General features: G+C 40.5%; 2 protein-coding genes across 6 annotated transcripts in view; both read left to right on the top strand.

Moving 5' to 3' along the window:
- The first annotated feature begins 3,697 nt into the window (after positions 1-3,697).
- CTXN2 (cortexin 2) lies at positions 3,698-8,866 on the top strand. Of its 2 annotated transcripts, XM_054214849.1 has the most exons (3): positions 3,698-3,846; positions 7,063-7,149; positions 8,430-8,866. In XM_054214849.1, exon 3 carries the CDS (start codon positions 8,484-8,486, stop codon positions 8,730-8,732), a length of 249 nt encoding a protein of 82 aa, XP_054070824.1. In that variant the 5' UTR covers positions 3,698-3,846; positions 7,063-7,149; positions 8,430-8,483; the 3' UTR covers positions 8,733-8,866. The 2 variants fall into 2 exon arrangements, with proteins under 2 accessions (XP_054070824.1, XP_054070825.1); XM_054214850.1 differs by lacking the exon at positions 7,063-7,149.
- Positions 8,867-11,421: 2,555 nt separating this feature from the next.
- Positions 11,422-24,936, top strand: part of SLC12A1 (solute carrier family 12 member 1) — a 53,507-nt gene continuing 39,992 nt past the window's right edge. For 2 of the 4 annotated variants that reach the window (XM_054214344.1, XM_054214343.1), the window contains exons 1-4: positions 11,512-11,653; positions 15,117-15,711; positions 21,129-21,263; positions 21,481-21,556. In XM_054214344.1, coding sequence (XP_054070319.1) covers positions 15,301-15,711; positions 21,129-21,263; positions 21,481-21,556 — 622 coding nt within the window. In that variant the 5' untranslated portion in view covers positions 11,512-11,653; positions 15,117-15,300. The other 2 variants (XM_054214340.1, XM_054214341.1) reach the window with 2 other exon arrangements.

Raw genomic sequence — 24,936 nt, 5'->3', positions numbered from 1 at the left:
CAGCACCCTATGCCCATAACATGGGATCAGTTACACAGGAGATCTCCTCTACTTGATCTGCAGGGATCTAAACTCTTATCCCCCCCACTGAAGGTTTAAATCTCCCTAATTCTCATCATTTTTTTTTCCCCAGTGTTATACAACCCTTGACCACAGTTTAAGAGACTAAAAATCAATCATGTATTTTTTACCACTGCAAGGCTGCATAACACCAGACCTTTGGTAGCACTTTTACTGGTCCTATATTGAAACAAATCACATTACCCTCTTTTCCCCCAGCTCATTACTTTAGCTGCTGAAGTTACAAAAGAAAAAAAGTGAGCAACCTGCTTGCTTTTTGGTCTTTCCTTCCACAACGCACGTTGGTCCCTAATGACAGGTTGCATGCCCCTAACATACCCACCACCTCCTCTTTCACACTGAGGCAGTAAACACCCACCTCCTGCAAGTCTGGAGAGAACCCCCCCCCCGCCTAAGGCCCCAGAAGCCCTTTGCCCTCTCCCTGTTGGCCAGGGATTTGCCCCAACCCCAAGATGGAGGAGCTGGGGACACACCTGGAGACATTTGCCCTCCTCATGGACCAACTCTCCTGTGCCACTCACACCAGGGGGCACTGTTGGTTTTCACTGCGTCCATGCACTCTTCCACCTTCCCCAACACTACACTGATGTGTGCTGGACTTACTAGCCGTGATTTTCAGCCTTCTTCAGTTCTGAATCCCTAAACTTGTCCTATTTGAAGAGTGGGGCTATTCAGATATTTAACGTGGGGAGATTGCTTTGTAGAACTTGCTTTTCTGCCTCATTCCTGGCAGTCACCAGAGGTGTACCCTAGGGACCGCCAGGACTGTAGACCACGTGTTTAAACCACTGTTGAAGTCAGTACCTAGTAAAAGCATGGCTTTTGGACAAGCACAAAGATAGATTTAAATCTTTTAAGAATACAGGAAAAAAACATGGTGGAACAGAGGTGCTTATCCTTTTTAAAATGTTAGATACCCTGAATTAATGATCAATACATAAATTAATACATAATCCTCTCTCTTTCACCGTGCCCCTCTATTACTACTTTTATCTCCCCCATACACTATTGCTTTATGATGATGCATGTTTCTCATAAACTTGCTTAGACTTGCTTAAATTTGCTTAAGAGGGGAGTTTCAACTTGATCTGTGTCTTCTGTGCATAATATTCTTCACTGATTCTACCTTCATCATTCCATTCTAAATTTCTGGCAACGGAAGGGTGAGTTAGTTTGCTTGTGAAGGAACACTCAAAGAGCTGTTTAAAATTAAGCTGAAAAGCAAGTTACAATGGATTTAATTATTCCTCAAAATAGCTACATTTTCTTGATACTCACACCACTTAAGTGATCCTTAAACATCAAAAAGTGTTAAACAGCTAATAGCTCGAAGAATTCCCTATTTCATTTCGCTCATTGGCACCCACTTGGTTTTAAGTGTCTTGCCCAACCTTAAATTAGGCCAGTTGAATTTGCAAGGTCAATGTACCAGATTACTAGATTATTATAAAATCTCTATTTCTGTTCAAGGGCTCTGCTTTGAGGACACATAACACTCCCTAAAATAAGGATTGAATCAACGGCAAATATGATTGAAGTCAGATGGAAGTAATAGTTGTTGAATACAAAGAAGATAGGGCCTGATAAAGAAATGGAAAGTGAAGACAAGTGAATGCTCCATTTGTCCATGTATCCAGAATGGTCGCACATACACTGCTATTTCATTTGCCTTGCAGGAAAAAAAAAAATCACTAGTGACTTCTTTACAATTGAACATAAGTGTACAGTTCCTAGAAATAATCACATGATTTCAGTAACTTCTGCCATGAAATAGTACAAGAGGAGCAATTATTTAATGGTTAAAATGGTTAAATGGTTATTTATTTAGGAGGATTAGAGAAGCAATTATTTAATGGTTAAAAAAAAAGCCAACATTCCTAACTCCTACAGGAATAATTAAAGGGAAGCATAATATCATATCTATAGGGAGGAAGATCCCACCTTTTCCAGGAAAAATTGTAGTTAAAGACTCAGCATCCATGCCCAAAATCTGACAGAAGATGCAACATGCACTCTCAAAACAGTTGTGCTGGGTTGGTGTGGGGGTCGGGGCATGAAATTCTGAGCCCTTATGTGCTTGCTAATCCCAAAATCCCAAACCATAACTGTTTCTCTCTAGCAAGAGACCTTCATGGGGCCCCAAGTAAATCAGGGACACGGCTAAAAAAGAAAACTAGAGCTCATTAGGAACAGAACAGGGTCCTTATATACATATTCTGAAAGCACAATCTTACACTATTTAAAACAATCTATTTATAAAGTCCTCATGGATCTTTAAATATGAGAGGCGCTTCAAAAATTAGCTTGACTTATAATTTCAGCAACAGACATTGTTTACCACATAGACTGATCCTGCAACACTAGAAGATAAAACTAATAACCATTAGTGAGTGCATATTTAACCATCAGTTTAACCATTAATTCAACTAGCAGGAAAAGCTTTTTTTGTTGAGACTACCCGGTGTTTAGAAGCCCATTGCAGACACAGCAGAAGAATCAGGCATTAAAGCAGCAGGCAATGCAAAACCCTGTCCCAGCACATATTAGGAAGAAAAAGGTTTAACCTATACTAGTGTTATTGCATGTAGCAAGAAACATGTGGAGTTTTAAAATTATTTTCTACAGAACAAATTCTGATAGCAGCTCTATAGTAGCCTTCAAAAATGTCATGATGCATGGCACTGTGATACAGTCCTATTCCACTGGCCCACGTGCATCCCTGCAGCGGTGCATTCACCAGGGTGGCATACAAATACGGAATCACTACCATTTAAAAGAGATTTGCTGTTTATTAGTGCAATATACAGATCCAGCTTTGGGAAAAAGAAATCCTCTTTCCTTATCCACCTTAAACACCTGCTGTTGTGGCAAATGGAAGCCTCTCTAATATACAACCAGCGTCAGCTAAACGCAGCTCATGAAAGGATATAAAACGTGGTCTAGGCTTCCGCACCAGCAGCGGCTCCCAGCCATATGTCACCACGTGTTCTATGCTTTAATCGTTATTACTATTAAAGCTATTGGGAGGACCCGAGGCCACACTGTAGGTGCAGCCTAAGAGGCTTTTAGCTCCCCACGCAAAGCGGCTCAGCACCGGTGTGTAAAACCCTGCTCGCTGATAGCACGGTGGTTGCTTGCGGGCCAGCAGAACGGCCCCGCCGCACCCAGCGCGGCTCTACAGGTCCCGCTCCGCACCGGCGGCGGGGCTGCGCTGTTCGCTGCCGGGGCTACCGGCTCCGGCAGGGCGGCAGCCCCCCTCCTGCGGGTACCGCAGCCCGGTCCTCCGTCACTGCGGGGACCACCCAGGCTTTGAGGCCCCGTTCCCCGGCCTGGGCGGCGGGGAGCGGACGGGAGGAGGGCCGCTCCCGCCCCGCTCGGCGGCCGGCCCTTACCGATGCGCCGCACGTAGTGTTTTGCAGGAAGTTTCCACGCTCCTCAATTTAATCCGTGCAAAGGCGGGGGGGGGGAGGTTGGAGAGGAGCGCGGCTGAATAGCGATGGAAAGGGGCGGGCGGGGAGGAGGAGGAGGCGGTAGCAGCAGCGGCCGTGTTTAATTTTTTAATTAGGGCGGTTTGAGCATCTCCCGGCGGGGCCGCATCGCCGGGCGGCGAGGGGAGCCCGCCCCCGCCGCCCGGGACCCCCTCCCCCCGGGCCGTGAGCCGTCGGGGCTCCAGCCTGGGTTTCCGACAGCTGGCGAACCGGGCCCGGTAGCCGCGGAAAACTCCGCACTCCGCCACCATGGGCAGCGCGGGCGCGGAGGAGAAGGGTGGGTAGCGCGGGCGGCGCGGCGGGCGCGGCGGGGCTGGGCTGACCTTGCGGCACCGCCCGGCCCGGGCGGGGGGCACCCCGGGGCGGGGGGGCGGGGGGCAGAGGGGAGGTAAAAGCGTAAATCTGCCCTCCCAGGGAAGGCGGGGAGGGGGGCGATGAAAGCGAAGGCTGTGCTTGCGATCCTACAGCAACAATTGCTCTGCAGGTGCTCGGTCTCTCGCAGCCTCCATCCGTGGGGAAGCAGGCAACACTTTTCCACGTTTACAAGTTAAAGATGATGCTAGGGAACGTCTTGTTTTCCTGCCTTTTTATATTATCCGAATCTAGACCAAATACATGAATTCACAGCGCAGGGGCTCTTGCCCAGCGGAGACTCCAGGCTTGTGTATTTACTAAGGATAAAATCTCATTTCTGCAATTCATTGCTTGCCTGAAGGCTGGAAATGTCACTGCCCAGCTGCTGCTTCCTTGTAGGGGAATGCCATTTACATTAAAAACTGTTGCCTGCACCCTGAGTTACCATGCTGCAAAAGCAGTGCCTGTTTCTGTGGGGCTTCGCTATCCTTGCAGAAGTTAGCCATGCCTTCATTTGCTGGGCATCCGTTCCCTGGTCTTCCTACCTTACACCTCCTTGGTTGCTGTCTCAGAAACCTTAGCCTGAGGAAACAGTCTTCTCCACAGCAATTTAGAGAATACAGGCATGCAATGTGCACCTGAGCATGACAGTCTGGTCGTGGGTCGCGGAGCTGTTTTTGCAGCATTTCTGGCCATGTGTTGTTATCTCAGATAGCTCAGACCCTTTGGAGGATTCCAAATTCATGCTGATTTCTATTTCCTTAGATTTTCTCCATCGCTAATCCTTTCACCCTGCTACCTCCTGTGCCCAATTCCTATAATACCATTCCTGGAATACAGTTCCAATTCCTTGACTGGATAGCTAAGTGCAAATTAGGTGCTTCTGAAACTCCCAAGGGATGCCTTTTTATGTCCTTAACCACGCCAACACCTTTTCAAGTTGGGTTTGCTGTCACTCAAACACAAGCATCGGACTGAAGCTATTTGAAGTAGCTTCAGAATGACCAGATCCATGAACCAGCAGCTGGGCTGCAGATATCCAAGGGGAGAGCAGATGGCAACTGATTTAGTCCATTTTGTTACACACTATTGTTTATGAAGTGAGTTTTCATGCATTTGAGGCTTAATTATGCCAAGAGGATGAACGCTTCCAGCTTGAGCAGACATTAAAGGTACTAATTTCCAGTACTGAGCCATTAAAAAAAACTACACCTATAGGGGGTTCTGTGAGGGAAGGACTGAAACCCAAAATACAGGGAAGATTATTGAGGAAGCCTTGATTTAACACTTACTGGCTACTTTCTAAATCTTCTCAGTATCTCTGAAAACATAAGGGTGAAGGCTCGGATGAAGAAAGTGACACCCAAACCACCAAAGAGCTGGGGCTGGGATCTTCAATCCATACCAAACATTAGCAGAGTTGGGCTGGTGATTCCCCTTCACCCTCCTCCATAGGTGCAGCCAGCACCCTCCGCTCATACCTCCATTCTCCTTACCTCAGCCGTCTATGTGATAGCTATCTTCCTCATTCCTATTTACTCTGGAACTCCAGTTGTTTCTTCTGGCCTCACAAGAGCCTCCAATGGCCTTTTATTTTGCAGCAGATGTTAAGGAGCCTTTCTTTATGCCAGTGTTTTTATACAGGCAAAGAATCAAAGGACGAGTAGGGTCTTGACCTATAAGTCAAGAGAGATCAGTCTGAGGCCAGCCCCTACAAAATGACTTTGCGGATTCTAACTGATATAATGCCTCTCCCTATCATACTTCCCCCAAAGGTTATCTTCAAGGATTTTTGGATCCGGGCCATGTTAGTATTCACAGTCTTCTGACTCGTGACTTGACACATAGACTGCAGCAAATGAAAAGATATCTGACTCATTGTGAGGGGACATCTAATCTGTACACAGCACTAAAATATGAAAACAATAAAAAGGCGCTCAAGGTCAGTCTTGGTACCACAGTTTTGGGGATACGTAATTAGAGCAAAATGTTCTGTGAACTTTAAGGCTTCAATTACAATTTCTGAAATTCAGGACAAGGAAGAGACGAACACAAAGCTGCATATTAGAGTTTCCCAGAACCAATTCCCACCTCCAAGCAAAATGCCTACTGTTTTCTGATACTGCTGTTTCAGCCAAACTCTTGCCAAATCCACGTTTCGGCATCAGTCAGGCTTTGCACAGAGATCTGTCCCATAACATCTCCTGACAAGCACATAATGAACAAACAAATCCCACTAATTCCGGTGTGTAACCTGCAAAATTAGTAACATTGGAAGCCACGTTCTTGGAGTATGACTCTATGGTGAAGAAATGTCACCCCAAACACATACATATTTCTCTAGACTCAGCTCAAATGCAGGGTTCTTCGTGGACAGCCTACCCCTAAGATTTCTCTCCATGTCTTTCAAGGTCGCAGTCGCGGGGTCTGGGTCTGGCTTTCCCAGGTAGCGTCTACATATAAGCCTTTAATTTAATTTTTATAACCCAGTGTCCTAGGACTTTTGGAAATAATTTTTTTTCCTTGGCTGGCTGTTGTTCAAATAAATTGATTTGTGACATAAATTTGTGATATTGAACTTCCTGTGATATTTTTTTCCTACATAAGGTCAAACTTAATAGAAAAATTGAAAGTATGCCCAATGAAAATCTGTATAACAGGTGGGCTTTAGCTATAATACATTTTCAGAAAATAAATATTGATTGTTGTTGACATTACTTCGAATTCCCATAGGCTATATCTGATCTGATCCCACAGGATCTTTTCTCCAACTTAACAGGAATTAAAACAGTATGAGCCAAAGAGCAGAATATCGTGCAAAACGAAGAAGGATCTCATACACAGCTCTATCGAATAAACAGAACATTGGTAATGTTCTCTGGCAAATGTGTAAAGACTGTAATAGGAAACTGTATTATTTAATGCCTACTATATTGAGAGTTACTGCAAAAAGAAAAAGCCTTCTGCCTTGCCCTGTTAATCCTTGTTTTAAAATTTTCATTCTTTAGGATAATATTAAAAAGTCCCACCAATTCTGAAGTAAGAAAGCAGACGCCAAACAAGATAAAAGTTTTGCCCATTCTGTCTTCTCAGAAAAACGAAAATCTTATTTTTACTGTTTCTGTTTTATTAATTGTAGGCTGACTCAGGACATGGCTACTTTCAGCCGTGACTGCAGTACAGAGCAGAGATGCTGGAGCTCCCTTTGAACTGGCTAGCAGCGCAGGTACCTGAAGCAGTGTAGCCATGGCAGCACAGACCTCTCAGTGGCCTAATTACTCTGCCAAGAAATAAATGGATACTGGGAATTCCCTGGGGGGAAAGACGGTTGAATTGTTAACAAAAAGAGTTTTCCCCTGAGGCGTGCTAGTTAAATAGGTGTTACCAAGTGCCAAAAAACCTTAAGCTCCAACCTTAGAATAAAAACGTCTTTGTCCTTCTGCACTTCTGATGTCCCAGTCTTTCTAATTCTCCTGCTGTCTATAGAGACAAAGAAAGATGTGATTTCAATATCTGATGGAAAACCTGACATAAAGCTAAACGATTCCCATCCTCAACTAAAATCTATACATAAGATCTCCTGAAAAAGACAAAAGTAAAAGTCTCTTCTGGCTGAAAACAGACAAAGCTCTTCTGGGGGCAATGGTGGGGTGGAGGTGCTCAAGCATCCTGTCCCCACAGGACACACAGGAGGGTCAGTCCCCTGAGCTCCACAAGGAGCATGTTCAGATCTGGTGTTTACTGTGCCTGTGAAAATGTCAGGCTATGTATGTATTTAATGGGAAAGACCAAGGAGAAGAAACAAACCAGAGCAAGATTGAGGGGAAGGGAATTTACTTCTGTTAGCTCTTCTCCCACCAATCTTTCCTCACACACAAGAGTGGACACATATAGAGGAAAGCGAAGGGGCAATTTTACCAATATGCTCACTTTCTTACAAGGTCAAAATGCACACAGCATTTTTCTGAAAATGGAGCCCAAGACTTCACTAAAATTGCACACACAATGTTTTATTTTACAAGTTGTGTCTATTTACTTGGTTTTATAAGCTAAATTACATAAGCAAAACTCATGTTATTTGGCTGAAATTCCCTTTGAGGTCAACGCGAGTTTAACTAGTTTAAGGACTGAGCTGTAAAGCCATTTCAGAAAACATACTCGTTTCTCCACAGGGAGACCTTGGTGAGTGTTGCCTTATCAGAATCTGTAGGCTTGTGCCCAGTCTGACAAAATGCTGTTTGCAACAGCCATATGCTGAAATTGCTCTGTTTTGAGGAGACAGAAAGCCAGAATATCATGAGTTTGCTGTCTCATAACAGAGGCCAGTAAGTGGATGGTGTGTAGAGGCTAAAAGTTGCAATTTTATCACATTAATTTAAATGTGAAAAAACAACAGGACACCACTAAAATCCAAGCTGTTTTTCATTTCCAAATGTTCATATGCTACGGCTCAGATATACACACCCCATTTAGACCTAACCAAACCGATTCTACTTTTCTATGCAGGCAAAGAAGCAATAGAGGTGAAAATCCCACAGAGCCACCAGGATGTGATGCCCAATGATGAGCAGTAATTACTGCAGCAACACTTCAGCCAGCATGAGTGTCAACGAAATGTCTGCCTTCCCTCTGACTTTAGAGCAAAAAACTGGCTTTGCCTTTGTAGGGATTTTGTGTGTTTTCTTGGGACTTCTAATTATCAGATGCTTCAAAATCTTGCTAGACCCCTACAGTAGTATGCCTTCTTCTACGTGGGAAGATGAAGTTGAGGGGTTGGATAAAGGAACATTTGAATATGCTCTTGCATGAAAAATCACAGACTATCCTGCCTTAAATTTGATGTTGATTTCATTTTGGAAACCAACTGTTGTTACATTTGTTATACATAACCTGCATTTTGGAGATATGTTGGTGGCATCCATTTTGTTAAATAAATACTTGTTGCAAACTCAAAAGGCACTTCATTTTGCTTTGATTTTACGAACAGTGTGATGGTAGATAAGAAATTGTTAACAGCAAAGAAATACTAACAATAAACAATTCACTAGAATGTTATCATGGGCAAAAACTATTTTAAGAATTAGACGATATCTGCCTCTTCAGAGGAGGATCTCATTTCCACTGTGTCTCATGACAGGCTGGAGAAAAAGATAAAGGACAAAAGATGGGCTCATGAATGGTGAGTGCTTAACTGGTAACTCCTTCCCCTCCTCATCTGACACAATTTTCTGACGCTCAGAGACTCTGCTTGTATACTGAGAATACAAAAGTGGAAGACACTAAATGGTTGTGGCTCAGAGCATGTGCCTGCAAGATGCTGAGATGAGAGGAACAAGGGTTGCTCCACACACTACCAATAATAAAGAACTAATGGGAAAGCTAAAATCACATCAATTGCTAACTCACCTCTCACCTTCCAAGAAGAGCAGGGGCTGTACTACTGAGTGCTTATAAGAAAAGTGTATGTTGCGTCTCCCGTGTGAAACTTGATGTAGTCCTCTGCAAACAGTGCATAGTTCTATTCCTTCCTGCTCATATGAGCATATTTTACTATTTCTCTACAGAAGAACCTCCCACTCTACAGCAACAGAAGTCAAACAGAATTACTGGAAGGGAAACAAACATCACCAAGGAAATTTTTGATTCGACAAACATTCAATGATACAAAATATATTACCTGCACAGAACTTCAGTCTGAACCAGACCATCACCACAGTGCCAGTCCACCAGTGTCTCCCATATCATTAAAAAATTTTAGGTGAAAGAGAAAAAGTAAATATTAAGTAACCAATCTTACAGTCTAGCTGAATTGGTCAAGGCATACCAATTTTTTTACTCCACTTGGTTACGGAAGATGTTTCAGTTTAAACTGAAATGTAAACTGTCTGGTTAACAACACCCAGCAGTAATTACACCAGCTTGGCAAGGCAAAAGCAGAGACAGTCATGCTGCATACCCATTTGTACCCAGCTCCCGGAAGGGAGAGGGGTGCAGAGCTGACTGGAGATCTCTCTGCTCTCCAGCCCCTCTCCACAGCTGGTTCTTCTGTTTGTGCTCCTACAGCTGTGCACAGTGTATGGTCTGGACTGTCAAACTGAAGAATTGGTCATAGGAGATCCTATCGAGGCAGAAGAACTAACAGTGAAAGCAGAGACTCAAATCTGGGTATTCAAGGTCACCCTCATATATACAGCTGTTTAGCAAGTGTGCCAGTACTTGACAGAAATTCAATTCCATTTTTAAGAAGGTTGGCATCAGAATTTTAAGCACTGTCACTTTTGCTAAAAAGCTCTGTTTGCAACGAGAAGCCAAGACAAGGAGATCAGTTACGGCATTTGGTTTCTTTTGCACGTATCCTGAAAAATACATATCGTCCCTTTGCTCTATATGCTAGGCAGAGGCAGCCAGTGGAACAGCAGACTTCAAGTGCCATTTGGAACATGAAGTACTTGATTGTACAAGGAAGGACATGACTCTCGTATCTGAAGAATATAAGAGAGGAACAGCCAACACTAATCTACACTGGTCCATCCAAACTATTAAACATAAACAATTTTGTGAATGTAAGAGCTTTTAAACTGCTTCAGATTCTGCGTAAGAAAAAATGCCAGACCCTCAGAGATTCAGTATATTGCATTTATCCTAGTTAATTTAACCCCAAAATCAAAGGTAGATATCAGTACACTGAATCATGTGATCTGTTATTGCCGGATAGGATAATCTGCTGCACAGACCAGATGCTGCCATTCTTTTTACGTACACCTAATCAGCACAGCTGAGCTCTGTGCTGTCAGGTTAGAATGCTGAAGGTGCTTAAGTTATCTGGGTCAAATATAGTTCAGTTATCTCTAAACTATACAGCAAACACAGCAAACATACCCAAAGAACCCCAATACTGTCTTACTACTTTTGCTCCTGATCCAATCTATTGCTTGAAGCAATTATCAAATTCCCTTATGATTACAAAGCTTCATCATTTCCTGCACCCCCAAAAGACAAGAGAGTCAACCTTCCCAGAAAGAATATATAGAACATAATTTTTCTAAGGTTTTCCTTAAATATGCAGAGGAAAAATTTGAACGAGGCTAGGAGCAAATGGTTCAAAAATGCATGTAGGACAAGGGGACCCACCAATGACTGATCCTGCTGACTTCATTGGAATCTCTTCCACATAAAATGCGCTGAGCAGAAGCCTGAACTCTTGTTATCTCCGTTACTATATATGCAGAACTGAAAAATAGAGAGATCATGATCTGTGCACAGAGTCAGGCATAGCTGGGAGGGAAATGGAGATAACAAAAGTATTTTCAGGCCCCCTTAGAAATTTTGCAATACCATAAACCCAGTAATTGTAATGGATAGGTACATTTGCTGGTTAATAGTTAACAAGCTAGAATGCTTCTCTAAATCACCATCTAGAAATGTTTTGAAAGAGAGGGATTGGATGGTCTATTCCGTATATTAAGCAGGGAGAAAAATCTGGCCAATAAGGCAGAGTTTGTAAAGCCTCAAAGAGAGGGACACACTATAGGCATGAATAAAAGAGGCAGATTGTTCTTCCCTAAAAACACAGGACTGAATGGTAAGTTAAATTATTCTGAATAAGGTAAACTTGATTATTGTGCGTAATGCTAGAATACTAAACACAAAATTAATGCCAAATAACAGTTGAGAAACCTCTGGAAATACACTGTGGAAATCAAAGTATTATTTTCAAGAACAGCAGAAAGGTAAGAGACTTTTCTTTTCCTAGCAAAATAGTAATATTATGGAAATAAGACAGTGAAATTACAGAATCATTTTACTTGGTAGCAAAAGTCTCTCTGTCATCAAAGAATCAGGATTTCACTCGTCATGGAGATGGAAACAAACCTACTTTCAACTGACTTTAATGACAAAAGATTTGGGTTTGCTCCTTCATGCCTGAAGATGAAACACTTCCTTACAAGTTTAAAAGACTGAAGGAAGCAGAATACTATCTACCATCAGAAATGTGTAGTAGTAATAATAATGATAATGTTGATCATCCAAACCCAGAAGAAGTAAAGTAAACTAAATAAATGCATCATGTTACTGTGAGGCTTACAAAACATTAAGCAGGAAAGCCAACGTAAATACGAGGAGGTTATAAAGTGGTGTCATAGCAGAGAGGTGACAGCAGAATATTATCTATAGCTGATGGAAGAAGCGAGAAAATATGCTTTAGCTATATCTCATACTGAAGATGGACGACATCTGATTATCAGCTCTTCAAATTATAATTTTGATATGTGATTTTAGAAAAAATTTATATTGCCAAGGTATAAATATTGATGTGGCATTTTATCTTGCAGTGCCAAAGGGCCAAATGCATTCCATAAAATCATTGAGATATTTAAATTGGAAAAAATCTCCGGAGGTTATCTAGTCCAACCTCTTGTGAAAGCACAAAACTTTAAAAAACGCATCTAATGGGCTTATTTACCCAGATTTTCAGTTCATCTATTCCTTTATATAGATATATTTTGTTTCTAAAGCTTTCTGCTTTTACATACAGTTGCAGAGTTTCAATGTCTAAGCACGGTCTGGTTTAGTCAGTTTGAACAGACCTGGACTCCTAATGAGTTATAGAGGTCTATACAATCACACTCCCTTATCTCCTTAGAAGTATGTTTCAAGACATACGGATTCCCATTGTTTCAATAGCTCATTTCAGGGCCATCGAGGCCATCCTGTAAGCTGCTGCAAAGGTACTTAACCCACTAAAGGCCTTAAATATAAGTATCTCTTTTGCTCTTGGGGTTTTTGTTTGTGCTTTTGGTTTTTTTGAGGGGTTCTGTGTGGGAAAGTGGAGGTGGGAAGCAGGTTGTACAGTTATCGTATGTTCACCTCGCTATGGGCTGCCACTCAGAGGGACCTAGACAGGCTAGAGGAATGGGCCAACAGGAATCGCATGACATTCAACAAGGACAAGTGCAAATTCTGCAGCTCAGAGATACTAAACCCCTGTACCATACAGGCTGGGGCCTCACTGGCAGGGAGCAACTCTCCTGGAAGTGACCTGGTGAGCAGCAGGCTACAGAGGAGTCAGCGCCATGCCCTGGAAGCAATGAAGGAAACACTGTCCTAGGCTGTGCTAACAAGACCATAGCTGGTAGATCAAGCAAAGTGATCACTCCCCTCTATTCAGCACTCATCAGATTGCACCTGGAACCCAGTTTCTAAGTTTGTTTACCTGTCCCTCCCACCTGCCCATGTAAGAAAGATATTGATAAACTTGTGTCTGTCTAATGGAGGGCCACCAAGATGGTCAGGGGTAGGAGCATTTGCCCTATAAGGAAATGGGGCTTGTTTATCCAGAAGAAGAAAAGGCATTAGGGGAACCTAAGCAGCGCCCCCCCAATACTTATTAAGAGGTTACTGACAAGGCAGAGCCCTGCTATTTACTGAGGTGCACAACAGGAGAGCGAGAGATAATGGTCATAGAGTGACACAGGGAAGGTTCCAACTGGATATACAGGAAAAAAACACTGTCAGGACAATTAAGTATTAGAATAGGCTGACAAGGCAGGTTGTGAAATCTGTCCTTGGAGAATGTCAAGACCTGACTGGTGAAAGCCCTAAGCAACCTGATTTACATTCAATGTTCCCTCTGCTTTGAGCGGGAGGTTGGACTAGATAAGCTGCCAAGGTCCCTTCAAATCTGCGTGATTCTATGACTTGCTACAACTTTTTTCAAATCATCTTAAAGGGTGTTTTGAGTGTACAAATGTAAACTTGAGTATAAAATTCTATGAACCTTCCAATGCCCAGGACTAATGTTAATATTTCTTAATAATTACTGCTTTACCATCGTCATTTATTTCCTCCATTATAATTTAGGAAACCCAATACTATTTTTGGATCTGTTTCAGTTGTCTATTTATTCCATCACATTACATTGATTTTCTTTATATAAAAAATGAACAATTTGTTATATCTTAATTGCTTACTCATAAATTGTCGCCATCGTGGAGCTACTGAAAACTTAAGGTCTAGCTTTTGTAGTTAATTTAAAAAAATGTATTTGATTCAAGCTTTTCATGCAAATTTAATGCTAGACTATGAGAGAAATACACATGGTACCATAATACTTAAGTGGAACATAAACAGTCAATGGAGTTCATGGAATCTTGTGTCACATCCCTTGTGCTGCCTACACTTTCACTGGCTTCAATTAAACATAGCATTATTAAAAGAAGTACTATATTTGAAAATCAATTTTACGTACTTAGAATCTGATCCAAAGCCCGTTTTATATAGATGGTGTCATGAATCCTGAATTAGGATTCTGCCAACTACACCAATTTGTAGCAAATGGGTGATTTAGCTCACTTAAAGAATCCCTGTCAAAGGTATTAGCAAAAGTGGTTTTAATATGATCTTGAAAAAGTGCGACTTACAAAGTTCAATGGCAAGGTTCACTCTATTACTGTATGCCACAATCATTTGAACAATGATTCAAAACTAACAAGGCACAAATCAAAGTTACCAAGACAAAATCAAAGTTACCATACTACAAGGTTATGCACCATATCAGTTGCTCACCAAAGAGTTGCCATTGGTGAAAGGTGTCACTACCTCGAGGAGCAACCTTGAGATGCTTCCCAGCTTGAGGGAGGATGACTGTCATGCAGCCAGGCTGCTTAGCCAAGAGTACTCAGAGAAGACTCACATATTTATGGAATAAAGTGGTTAGCTTGTAGTCAAATGACATGTGATGGAAAAGGTATGCATGAGACACCTTGTACCCACAACTTACTTTGCTCCTTGATAAATGAGTCTCAGAAAATCCACCCGCTATTCATGTGTTAATTGTATGATCGGTGTTCCAAGCGCATATGCATCAATGCTCACTGTGTCACTCTGCTCCTTTGTGGGTTTTCAGGGAACAGATTGAAACTAGAGGAGTTCTTGGCCCATTTACAGCTTAGGCTTTTACCTCCTTTGCAGCCTGTACCAAACTACCGCTAGTTTGGTTAAGGGGTTGAGTGCATCCATCACAGATGGAAACATCCCCAAAAACTCAGTCTTTGACTCAACTGTTTTTTTACTCAACAAGTCACAGGATGTCAGTCTCATGGATATTTGGTGAGGCAGGGGAGAGATTATGGTGGAAAATTTATCTAATTGTGCAAGTTAATAGAAATTTTCTATTTGTATTTTTTATGGCAGAAACACAGCAGATATTAGGAAGACTGCTTAGAGATTTCAAGAAAAGTTTCTCAGAACTTCATTACTCTAAGAGCAAAGATTTCATTTGCAAGAACACTAAACCCTTTGCTGCAGCTGCAACTAACTAGCTGCAGCCACAGAAGAGTAAACGGATCAGTGACCTAAGTCTATAGCATCCCTGAAGATGTCAATGAATAATTCGCCAAATGTATTCTTGGATCCAAATGCAAATCGGTTTCAAGTTAACATAATTAATGAAAGCCATGACAACAATGAAACATCCCAAGAGGATGTGGGCTCTGACCCACCACATTATGAAGAAACATCTTTTACTGACGAAGCACATAACAGACTGAGAATCAGTTACAGACCAGGAAAAAGAGAATTATACGACAATTTCCTTCAAAATGCGGAGAAAACAGAAGCTAGTTTACACCCCTATGATACCCACACTAAAATGTATTATCTACAAACTTTTGGCCATAACACAGTGGACCCAGTTCCAAAAATTGATTATTACAGAAACACTGGCAGTGTCAGTGGGAATAAGCTCAGCAGACCAAGCTTATTAGAAATTCATGAACAACTGGCAAAGGTAAGTGGAAAGGAAAGATACAAATTTTCTCTATTCCATTTCCAGGCTGTTAATTCTGTTTATTAATATGAGAAAGCCCTTAAATTCATGGACCTTGCCCAAGAGAGAAAGTACAAGTAATCGCCATATTTCCTTTGGTAGCTGCAGTATGTTTTTTGCTCTGTACTCTGCTCAAAGAAAAGATTTTTATTAAAAGGTGATAGTAATATACTTGATTAGCAGAAAAACATAGCTTAATCTTGTCTAAAAGTATAAAACTACTGAGTCTCTTGTTTCACTTAAGAGTTAGGACAGCAGATGATGAATATCAATTCATAATTTAACCAAGCTACACAATTCACGCTTACTCTAAACTTCAATTTAACATTAATGCATAATTTTCACAGATTCCTCTGTTGTGTTCATTAATATATGTAAGTATTATAAAAAACGTTATGTGCAATAAATGCAATTTCAACTAATCAGAAATCCAAAGCGCTACCTGTTTATTGCTGTAACAAACCAGTCAAACAGCAAGAAAGAGTCCAGAACAAGGGTGTTGAGGTTGAAAGTGTTTGCTCAGAAGCGGGAAGCAGACAACAGTTTTCAGGTACTGATTCAGTGAATGAATTTAGGCCTTCATGCTCATTATACCAATGAATTTGGAAAGAATCTGAAAAGCCTTTTGAGTGACTACATAGAAAGCATTTATGGAGGAATAATTTGGCTAAATTCCTCCTAATCTATTCCATAAAACAGCTGTTTAGACGTTGCTCATGTAATAGATGGGACTATATCCATGTAAAACACGCTTACAGAGAGAACTACTGAACAGGATACAACAGGCTAACCTGCTTTTGAAAGATTTTCTAGGGCTGTTTTTCCTCTTCCCTTCTGAGTAGACCTACTTTTGGTTGACATAACGTAGGAGTTTACTATTGATACATATGACCAATGGTTTTTATGTAAAAAAATTCCCCTTAGCAGACTCTTCCTGTTTGTTCCACTTTTTTTTTCCACATAGGCACTACAGCAAATGAATAATGAAATAACAAAACGTGCCCTTTATCATGATAATCCTCACTTTTGTTACCCTCTATGGCTACTTGTCAGAAGAATATACATTGGTCAGGTATAATCTTTTGGGGTTTGCGCATTCAAAACTTCCACAGGAAAGAATTTGAGAAGTTGGTAATACCAAGTCTTTAAATACCAGATTTTCACTACCTTCTGTGTTACTGCCTCGGATAGGTGGCTAGGTAAATTTTGCTGTCTATTCACCTATATAGATCTTTTAAGGCTTGATTTCCTTATGTGGAAGAATCACCTCCATGCAAAATAAATAGCATGGAAAGCTGTAATGAGAACTTTCGGGGACGAGAACAAGATTAACCACTTTGAAACAGTTAAACTATTAGAAAACCTACTGCAAAACTTTAGTGCAATAATATGATACTCTACTGACCGGTAAAATGAGACCCTTCCCCCTTCAGCCACAAAACCCAAGTTCTCTGTAAAAAGCAGAAGAGAGAAACAATACTTACAGAATTAAAATCAAACATCTTTTGAGGTTCTTAATTACACACTTAGCAGGACAAGGCTGGAGAGAGAGAGATCACCTCTATAGTCAAACTCAGACTAAAAGTGTCAATATGCAGCAAAACCCCCTATTCATTTTCTGTGTTGGGCGATAGTGAAATGAGAAATCTCCAGAGGAAACATGCTCATCACTATTCCACTCAGTTTTACATACTTCTGAGCTCTGAATAATTTGGACACGCATCTGATTTTTTGGTTGCTGGGCTAGATCTTGTTCAAACTCCAGTTGTCTGGAGATTCACCTGTCCTAAGGAGGATTAATATAAAGTAATGAAATCAAGCAAAAAAATAGCCATTAGGAAATTAGGACCTGATTCTTTAGGATCTTATTAGGACAACTTCCTAGTTTGGGCTTGACTTATTTAAATAGGTCTCCGCAGACCTGCATAAAATGGCTTACACAGAAAGGAGAAACAGGTTACCCAGGTAATCGTTTATGTCCAAAAATGATTGCAAAGTGGATGTGGAAAGGGAAAAATATGAATTTGGTAACCCTTCTCATTTGCAGATGTTTAAACTGCTACTCAAGGGACTAAACACATTTCCATGCCCAGAAAAAACTTCTTATAATTACTTTGTAGTAGCCAGAGAGGAGAAAAATAGTGTATTATTTTGGCTTTGAACATAACGCTGAATGAACAAATACTGAACTTTAGCACATTAAGGGATTTTCAGTTTTGACCATTACCAGAAAATCCAGGTTTTTTGCTGTTGTATCTCCCAATGGTTTGCGTATTTAAAAAAAAAAAAAAAAAGATAAATTTGTTTAGGGTTTTTTAAGGCTTTCACTTAGAGAAGATTAAATAGAAGGCAGATTACATCCCAGAATAAAATGAAGGGAAAATTGCTTCACGGATTGTGACTGTTAGAGAAGAGAAAAAAGCATCATCTAGCTTGATCATTCCCAGACATTTTCCAGTATCCAGTTCACAGAAGGATAATCTTATACCCCTCAAAACAGGAAGGTGAATGTCAGAGGTAATGGGATTTTTGTTACACTGGCAACCTGCTGTGCCCTTATGTGAGTTGTAGCCCCAGTCTGGGAGCCACTAACCACAGCACTGGAACAAACGACCCACCATTAGCATGGCTGGAGTCTATTCCTGGCTGTCCCATGGACTCACTTTGTGACCTTGGACAAATCACTTCAGTCTATGGAGCTTATTCTGAAGAATAAACAAACACGAGGTCACCGAATAGTAGATTAGTAGGGAAGGGAATTAAGATGGTATGAAGATGCTGAGGTCCTATCAGGAGGCAAATGCAGCTTATGCAGCTGGATGGGGTGCCCATCCACCAGCCCCAGCATGCAGCAGGCTCTCCTGCCACCATTAAGGAGGAGATGAAATGCCACACTGAGTGTGTACATGGGTTAGACTAATAGCCTAAGATGCAGCTCTGGAGAAGATGCTTAATTCCTTTTTTCTTTAACACTAAAACCTGGGCTTACCACATCGTACCCCAAGGCAATCCCACTCCTCTCACCCTCGGCTTCTGTGAAACTCAAATTGTTGAAGACAACTGTCCTGTCAAAGCCCATTGCCAGATTCTGATAAGAAGTGACATATGTTTGACTTCAGATTTCTAAACATCACATAAGCATTCCCATTGTGCTTTGATGCTGAGCTTAACATCAGAAGATAAATATTAATATTTAATACACTTTTTTAATATGTAATTTTTCAAATGTCAGAATGTAAGGCAGGCTGAAAGGAACTTCAAATATCTAGTTCCCACACTGCTGGAGTCAAATGTGTGTCATCTTTTAGCAAGATGTGTCAGGTTTTGCACACATTAAGCCACAAAACGCCAATTAAATCCCTAAAAAATAGTCTAAGTGCTATTTCACAGCTGATGGCTGGTGATAATTACTTGGGCTTAATATTTACCCTACATAAGAAATCATCTAACCTTTCTTCATCTTGGCTATTCTCCACACTTGTTATGGAGACGTGATGGGCTCATCATCTTTATCCCCAGGAGAGATGAAGGCTAAACTGTTCTGAAACAAGGAAAGGAAAACGTTGGGTTTTTTTTCTAAAAGCAGTTAACTTTTTATTTTGGTAGCTTTTAAAAATGCTCTGTCACTTTTATTCCACATTCTTAATGCATGAGTAGCACAGGTACAACTGCTTGGTAAATAACCAATCATTCACTAAAGCACGCCAATTTAAAATGCATTTATGGAAGGTTTAAGGCCATAATTTATGATAATGGCATACAGAGCACAAATTAATTCAAAGTACATAGGAAACAACTTGTTTCAAGTACAAAGACCAAGCCCTTTTTTTTTTTTTGTCTCTGAAATTCTAACCGCTGTGGCAAAAAACCTTACATTATTCTTTAATCTTCCTTAACTTACTTTAATCACTTACTGTATTTTAAGGAAACACATCCTTTATTATTTTAGGGTGAGAATTGTCAAAATTATCTAAGTAACTCGGGAGCTCAAAGTCACAAGCTTTCAATAGATCTTGTGTTCCCATTTCACTTAGGGTCAAAAGGACCACAGGCACCAAGTTTAATCCATGTCAAAATGTATTATCCAGCCACTTATTTCTCATTTGTGAGCACAAACCTGGATTTATTGTGTCAAAGGCATTCTACAACCTTGCAACATAGTGGCTAGAGCCCCTACCTATGAGGGGGAGTCCAAATGTTAGTGTAAGTGTCGTATACAGTTGGTCTTTATGTCTGTTTTGGTTTTTTTTGTTGGACTTTTTTGAGTCCGTGGACAAAATATAGAAACAGACTTGAAACTTAAGTAAGATGAAAAAACTTCCTGTGTTTCACAGAATCACAGCTGTTTCCCCTCGTTGACCTGTTTAGTTAATCTGGAAATACCTTCACCCCACTCCAAATCCTGAAAGCATCTTGATTCCTCTCCAGAAGTGACAAACACTCCGGACCCTCTGCCAGGCTATGGCAAGGTACATGGTCCTTCCCGAAGGTCTTTGCAGAGGACCCAGAAAACACCTAGCGATAGTTAACCTAATGCTAACTCTTCACAAAACCAGTCAGAAGTTTGTGTTAAAAAAATATAAAATTAAAAGAAACAAAGCAGCAATGATGAGTACAAACCTCAGTACTGGGACTAATTCCTATTCAAGCCACAAGAAACATATCATGATGCTAAATTTCCTCAAAGATTCTGGGACATAGGACCTGAAGAGATAAAATACAGATTTAAGTCTAACTGGATGTGAATGATCTAAAATTCTGGGCTATTTATTCTGTTTATGTTACAAATATGGCAATTCCTAATCCTATCTACTATGGTTTTACCAGAGGTGGCTAAACCACAGAGGATTATTCATTTACTGCATTATTTACTACATTTCACTGGTATTTCTGTGACTGTTCTTAAGAATATGTTACCCATTTGCTGCTGCAATTATGTTTGTACTTCATCCAACAGAAAACACCAGAGTTCATCACATAACTTTGCCATGCAGCACTCAGCTAGGTCTCTTTTCTCTAGCGAGCAATTATCTCTGTTTCTACACTTAACATTATTCATAAATTGTTGCAGCAGCCTGTAGAGGCCAACCACGAGACCCTCATTATGCTAGATGCTGTACTAACACATCAACACAACATGTATGTTGAATACAGTTTACAATAAAAACAATTTAGTATCAGATAATAATGTATTTACTCTCCTTAAGTGATTATTTCATCTTTTCTCACTGTTAGCAAGCCCACCTGCTGATGCCTGGCACTCCAGAGACAGTAAAACCTGATCTTCTTTGGAATCCCTTTGTTCCATGTCTCTCTGACGCAGCCAGTTGTCTTCTGCTTGGCACAAAAATGTATTTGTTTTCTGTGTAATCCTTCAGAACATAGCCGTGAGCACCGGCTCAGTCGAGAGAGTGGCTAATGGAGAAAGCACGGCTGGAGATGAGACAGCAGCCAGCAAGGAAGAAGAAAACAAAACAGGATTTGTCAAGTTCGGATGGGTGAAGGGTGTGCTGGTGAGAAATTCATCTGCATTTCTAAAAACATTAAAAGAAAATAATCTTTAAGATAAATTCTGCAACACTAAGGTCTTTTAGAAGTAAGAGACGGAGGCGGACTTGAGGGATGTTTAGGGTGCTTTTAAAAAGCCTGCAATGCACACTATCACCCTTCTGGTTGTTAACACTACTTTCAACGTTGCACTAATGCAGTATTTTTTTGTTTAAAACCTAGGTAAGATGCATGCTTAATATTTGGGGTGTGATGCTTTTTATTCGACTTTCCTGGATTGTAGGTCAAGCAGGAATTGGTATGTATCTTATTTAATACAATTTTCAACAGAGAAAGGGATAAAGAGGATAAACTATACATGATCATGATTAATATATAATCTGAGATGTGCATTTGCATGCTGAACTAAATAATGTTTTCAAACGCTTGCCAGGGTAAAAGATGTTAATCCTCCAAACTATTGGAATTTTCCAGACTCACAGCCAAATTACTGCTTAGAGGCATAGATCTGTTAACTATGCATATGATCATCACATTTGAATATTTCTAAGCTGTGGTGAAATTTGTATTTAGATCCTGTAACAGATGTAAACTTCATGACTCGGGCCAATTTCTAATATGTGCGTAGAGAGTTAACCTTTAAGAGTTCACACTTTGCTTATCTGTGAATCCCAAACCTTGTCATCTACATATTAAAAACAACGCTTCTTCACACTTCTCTGCAAAGATGAAAACAGAACTGGAAGGAGGTTTCATCTCATCAGGATTTTTTTGTTATTTTTAACTATAGAACAGCACTAGATACTAGTGTACTATGGAAACACTAAGTTTTAACAGCTCTGCTACAGCTTTCATATAAATTAACTAAGTACACTTCATTTTGCTCTGTATTTTTGCTTCTTCATTGTGCAATTTAATCAATCTAAATCCCAGATCCCAGTCCCTGGGGGACTGGGCCCCGAGGCCTCCGTCCAGCACGTTGTTGAGTGCTCAATGAAACCAGCGAGAGAGGAAAAGGCTCACGACCTACACGAGTCTCCAGCAACTAGAAGCATCTCAGTAAGGTGCAATGTATCAGTAGTTGTTGTGTGGTACCACTTCCTTTTTAGAGCTACTGCTCTGGGGAGCACAGAAATGTGAACTGCAATGGCAGTGTCCAGATGCAATGCATCTGTGTTACACGATCATCCAGTCTAGAATAATATGGCCCTAATCTTCGACTGGCACCTAGATGGCATAACAACCAACAATCCAAAGGGTGGGTGGCAAGTATTCCAGTTTGGATTCTCACAGAATGGAAATATTAAGTAGACACGAGCTGGAGTCCAAACTCTGGCCTCACAGCATCAACTCTCCTGGTCTTGGATAACACTCAGTGCTCAAATTCTCACTGAATATAAGTATCATTCACTTCCTTGTTAATGGAAGTGAAATGAAACACTGAATGGAAACACCTCCCAAATTCTGCGTGGTTGAAGTCTCATTTCCGACAAAAAAAAGTAACTTCACAGAAGTTTCACCTGAGCAAGACTGAGCTTTTTTTTAGAAAAAAAAAAAAAGAAAAAAAAAGAGAGAGAGAGAGAAACAAATTAAATGCTTATTAAGAAAAAAGTCCAGCCATAAACTTTTCTACACAAGTAGAAAAAAACGCCCAAACAATAAAAGTTCCAGAACTAAGCGGAAGAACTTTACCTACTTTTGCAGTGCTCCATGCATGGCTCTAGCACTGTGCCTGACAAAGGGGTGCTTGCTGATTTTATGATGCATACCAAATGAGAGCGTACAGCCCAGGGCACTCATAAGTATATGCCTTGCCATGAAAATTCTGCATCTTAATATTGCCAAGACTTTGCTCTGGGGTTTCATGCAAAATTAGTTTTTAAGGGCAGTTTAGTAACTTATTGAGATCATCAAGAAGTATTACTTTGTTTTGAGGTGTGAGAATAGCCATAGGCAAGAGTAATTCATTTTAGAACAACTTACTTAGCAGCCATATGCCTGGTTTTCAATCTAAACTTTAATCAGATTTTAACATTAATTTGAACCAACAACAGTTAAACCCTTTCTGCTTTCACATTTAATTTTACCATTTTAATTCATTGATAAGCAGGCTCTCCTTTCTTATGGTTTATGGCTCTGCTGTTACTTTTTAAAATTGCATGCTTTATGTAAGGTTAGTTTTACTTCTGAAAATGAGATATCAAATTCCGTTTGAATAATTTCTCAATGCGTTTTCTGAATGTCTTATAACCAATGAGCTTTAAGTCCCTAGCCAAGCTGCTTAAGGAGAACAGTGATAGAAGCTCATCATCACCAAGGCTCGGGGATTTCACCGGGTACGGCTACTAACATGGAAATTAAATGAGTCAGTTAAATCACCATCTGGGCACCATTTATATCCCCATCATCAGAGGGCAAGAGAGAAAACCCAATTATTTCCATATCCTGATAGGCTGTCTTGGGCAAAAGCTCTTACAGGGGAAAAAAAATAACATTCCGACAAGGTTCTCTGTTTATCATCAGCTGGGGAAAAAGGGACAGTATCATCCTGACAAGGTTCCGGGTCCAAAACTAGCCTGACATTTCCAGCTAACACCTAGGGACTCTCTGAAGTCTGTATTTGTACCTATACATAGAACGGTTAGCCAAAGGCAGGGAAAACCACCGAGTTCATGTTAACTGAAAATCTGTCCCTGAATATTACAATTACGTTACATTATGTTATACTACAATGGTGTTTTGGCTGAGTCACTTTTTTTTTTTTATGCACTGTTCTTCTTATATGTCTTCAAAATGTCTGCTTTCCCAAGCGATATGACTCATCAAATTATCAAAATATCTGACCCTATTTATCATATACACGTTAACAACATGAATTGTGAAATGCAATAGAAAATCCTGGAAAAATACTCCTTAGGATGCACATGCACTTACCAAATAATTTTAAAACTACTTTAAGAATAACGTGTCTAACTTATTCAATTTATAGAATCACAGAATTGCCTAGGTTGGAGGGGACCTTTCAGATCATCTAGTCCCACCATCAACCTAACTTTGACAAAAACTATCACTAAACCATATCTCTAAGCACTATGTCTGCCTGTCTTAAAGAGTTAACAGCTGATTAAAAGTCATATTCAGCCACTTCTCAGGCACAAGATTTGCAGGGTTTAACAATATCCTTCCATGTAACGGTAGCTGACCAAAAGGGATGACCATTTGGACTTTTTTTTAGGTGACCTGCATACAAAATAGGTGCATGACTAGTTATAGCAAGAGTTCAGAAATCAATAGGATAGCCATGATTTATTAGAGGCTCAAATCACTTTAAATATCCTACACTATGTTATATAGCATTTATATCTCACACATTACATTACTGTGTCTTGAAGGATTGTGATAACATGCCTATAATTCAAGCAGCAAAGAACATTCATTCAGGGATTGGATATCTATAACCATCCGGTATGAACTGAAGTCAGGAATCTGATCTGGAAGCCAGGAGGTAGAAATACAGCAGATAAGTCAATATGTCTGTAGTACTACTAGCTGAACGTCAGTTGTAGGATCCAAGTTTCAATTTGGATAAGGTCTGGTCAATAAATATTGCTACAAGCAATGTATAATCTTCAATTCTGCTTATTGCATAAGCGTTAGCAAGTTCAGACAAAACTAAGA

Source organism: Rissa tridactyla, chromosome 9 (genome assembly GCF_028500815.1).
Source record: "Rissa tridactyla isolate bRisTri1 chromosome 9, bRisTri1.patW.cur.20221130, whole genome shotgun sequence".
Lineage (NCBI taxonomy): Eukaryota > Metazoa > Chordata > Aves > Charadriiformes > Laridae > Rissa > Rissa tridactyla.
The sequence above is the reverse complement of the archived record's forward strand: the minus strand, read 5'-3'. Positions and strand labels throughout refer to the sequence as shown.

Coding starts and splice junctions, on each gene's coding strand:
- CTXN2 (XM_054214850.1), top strand. CDS start 8,484: ATGATGAGCAGTAATTACTGCAGCAACACTTCAGCCAGCATGAGTGTC.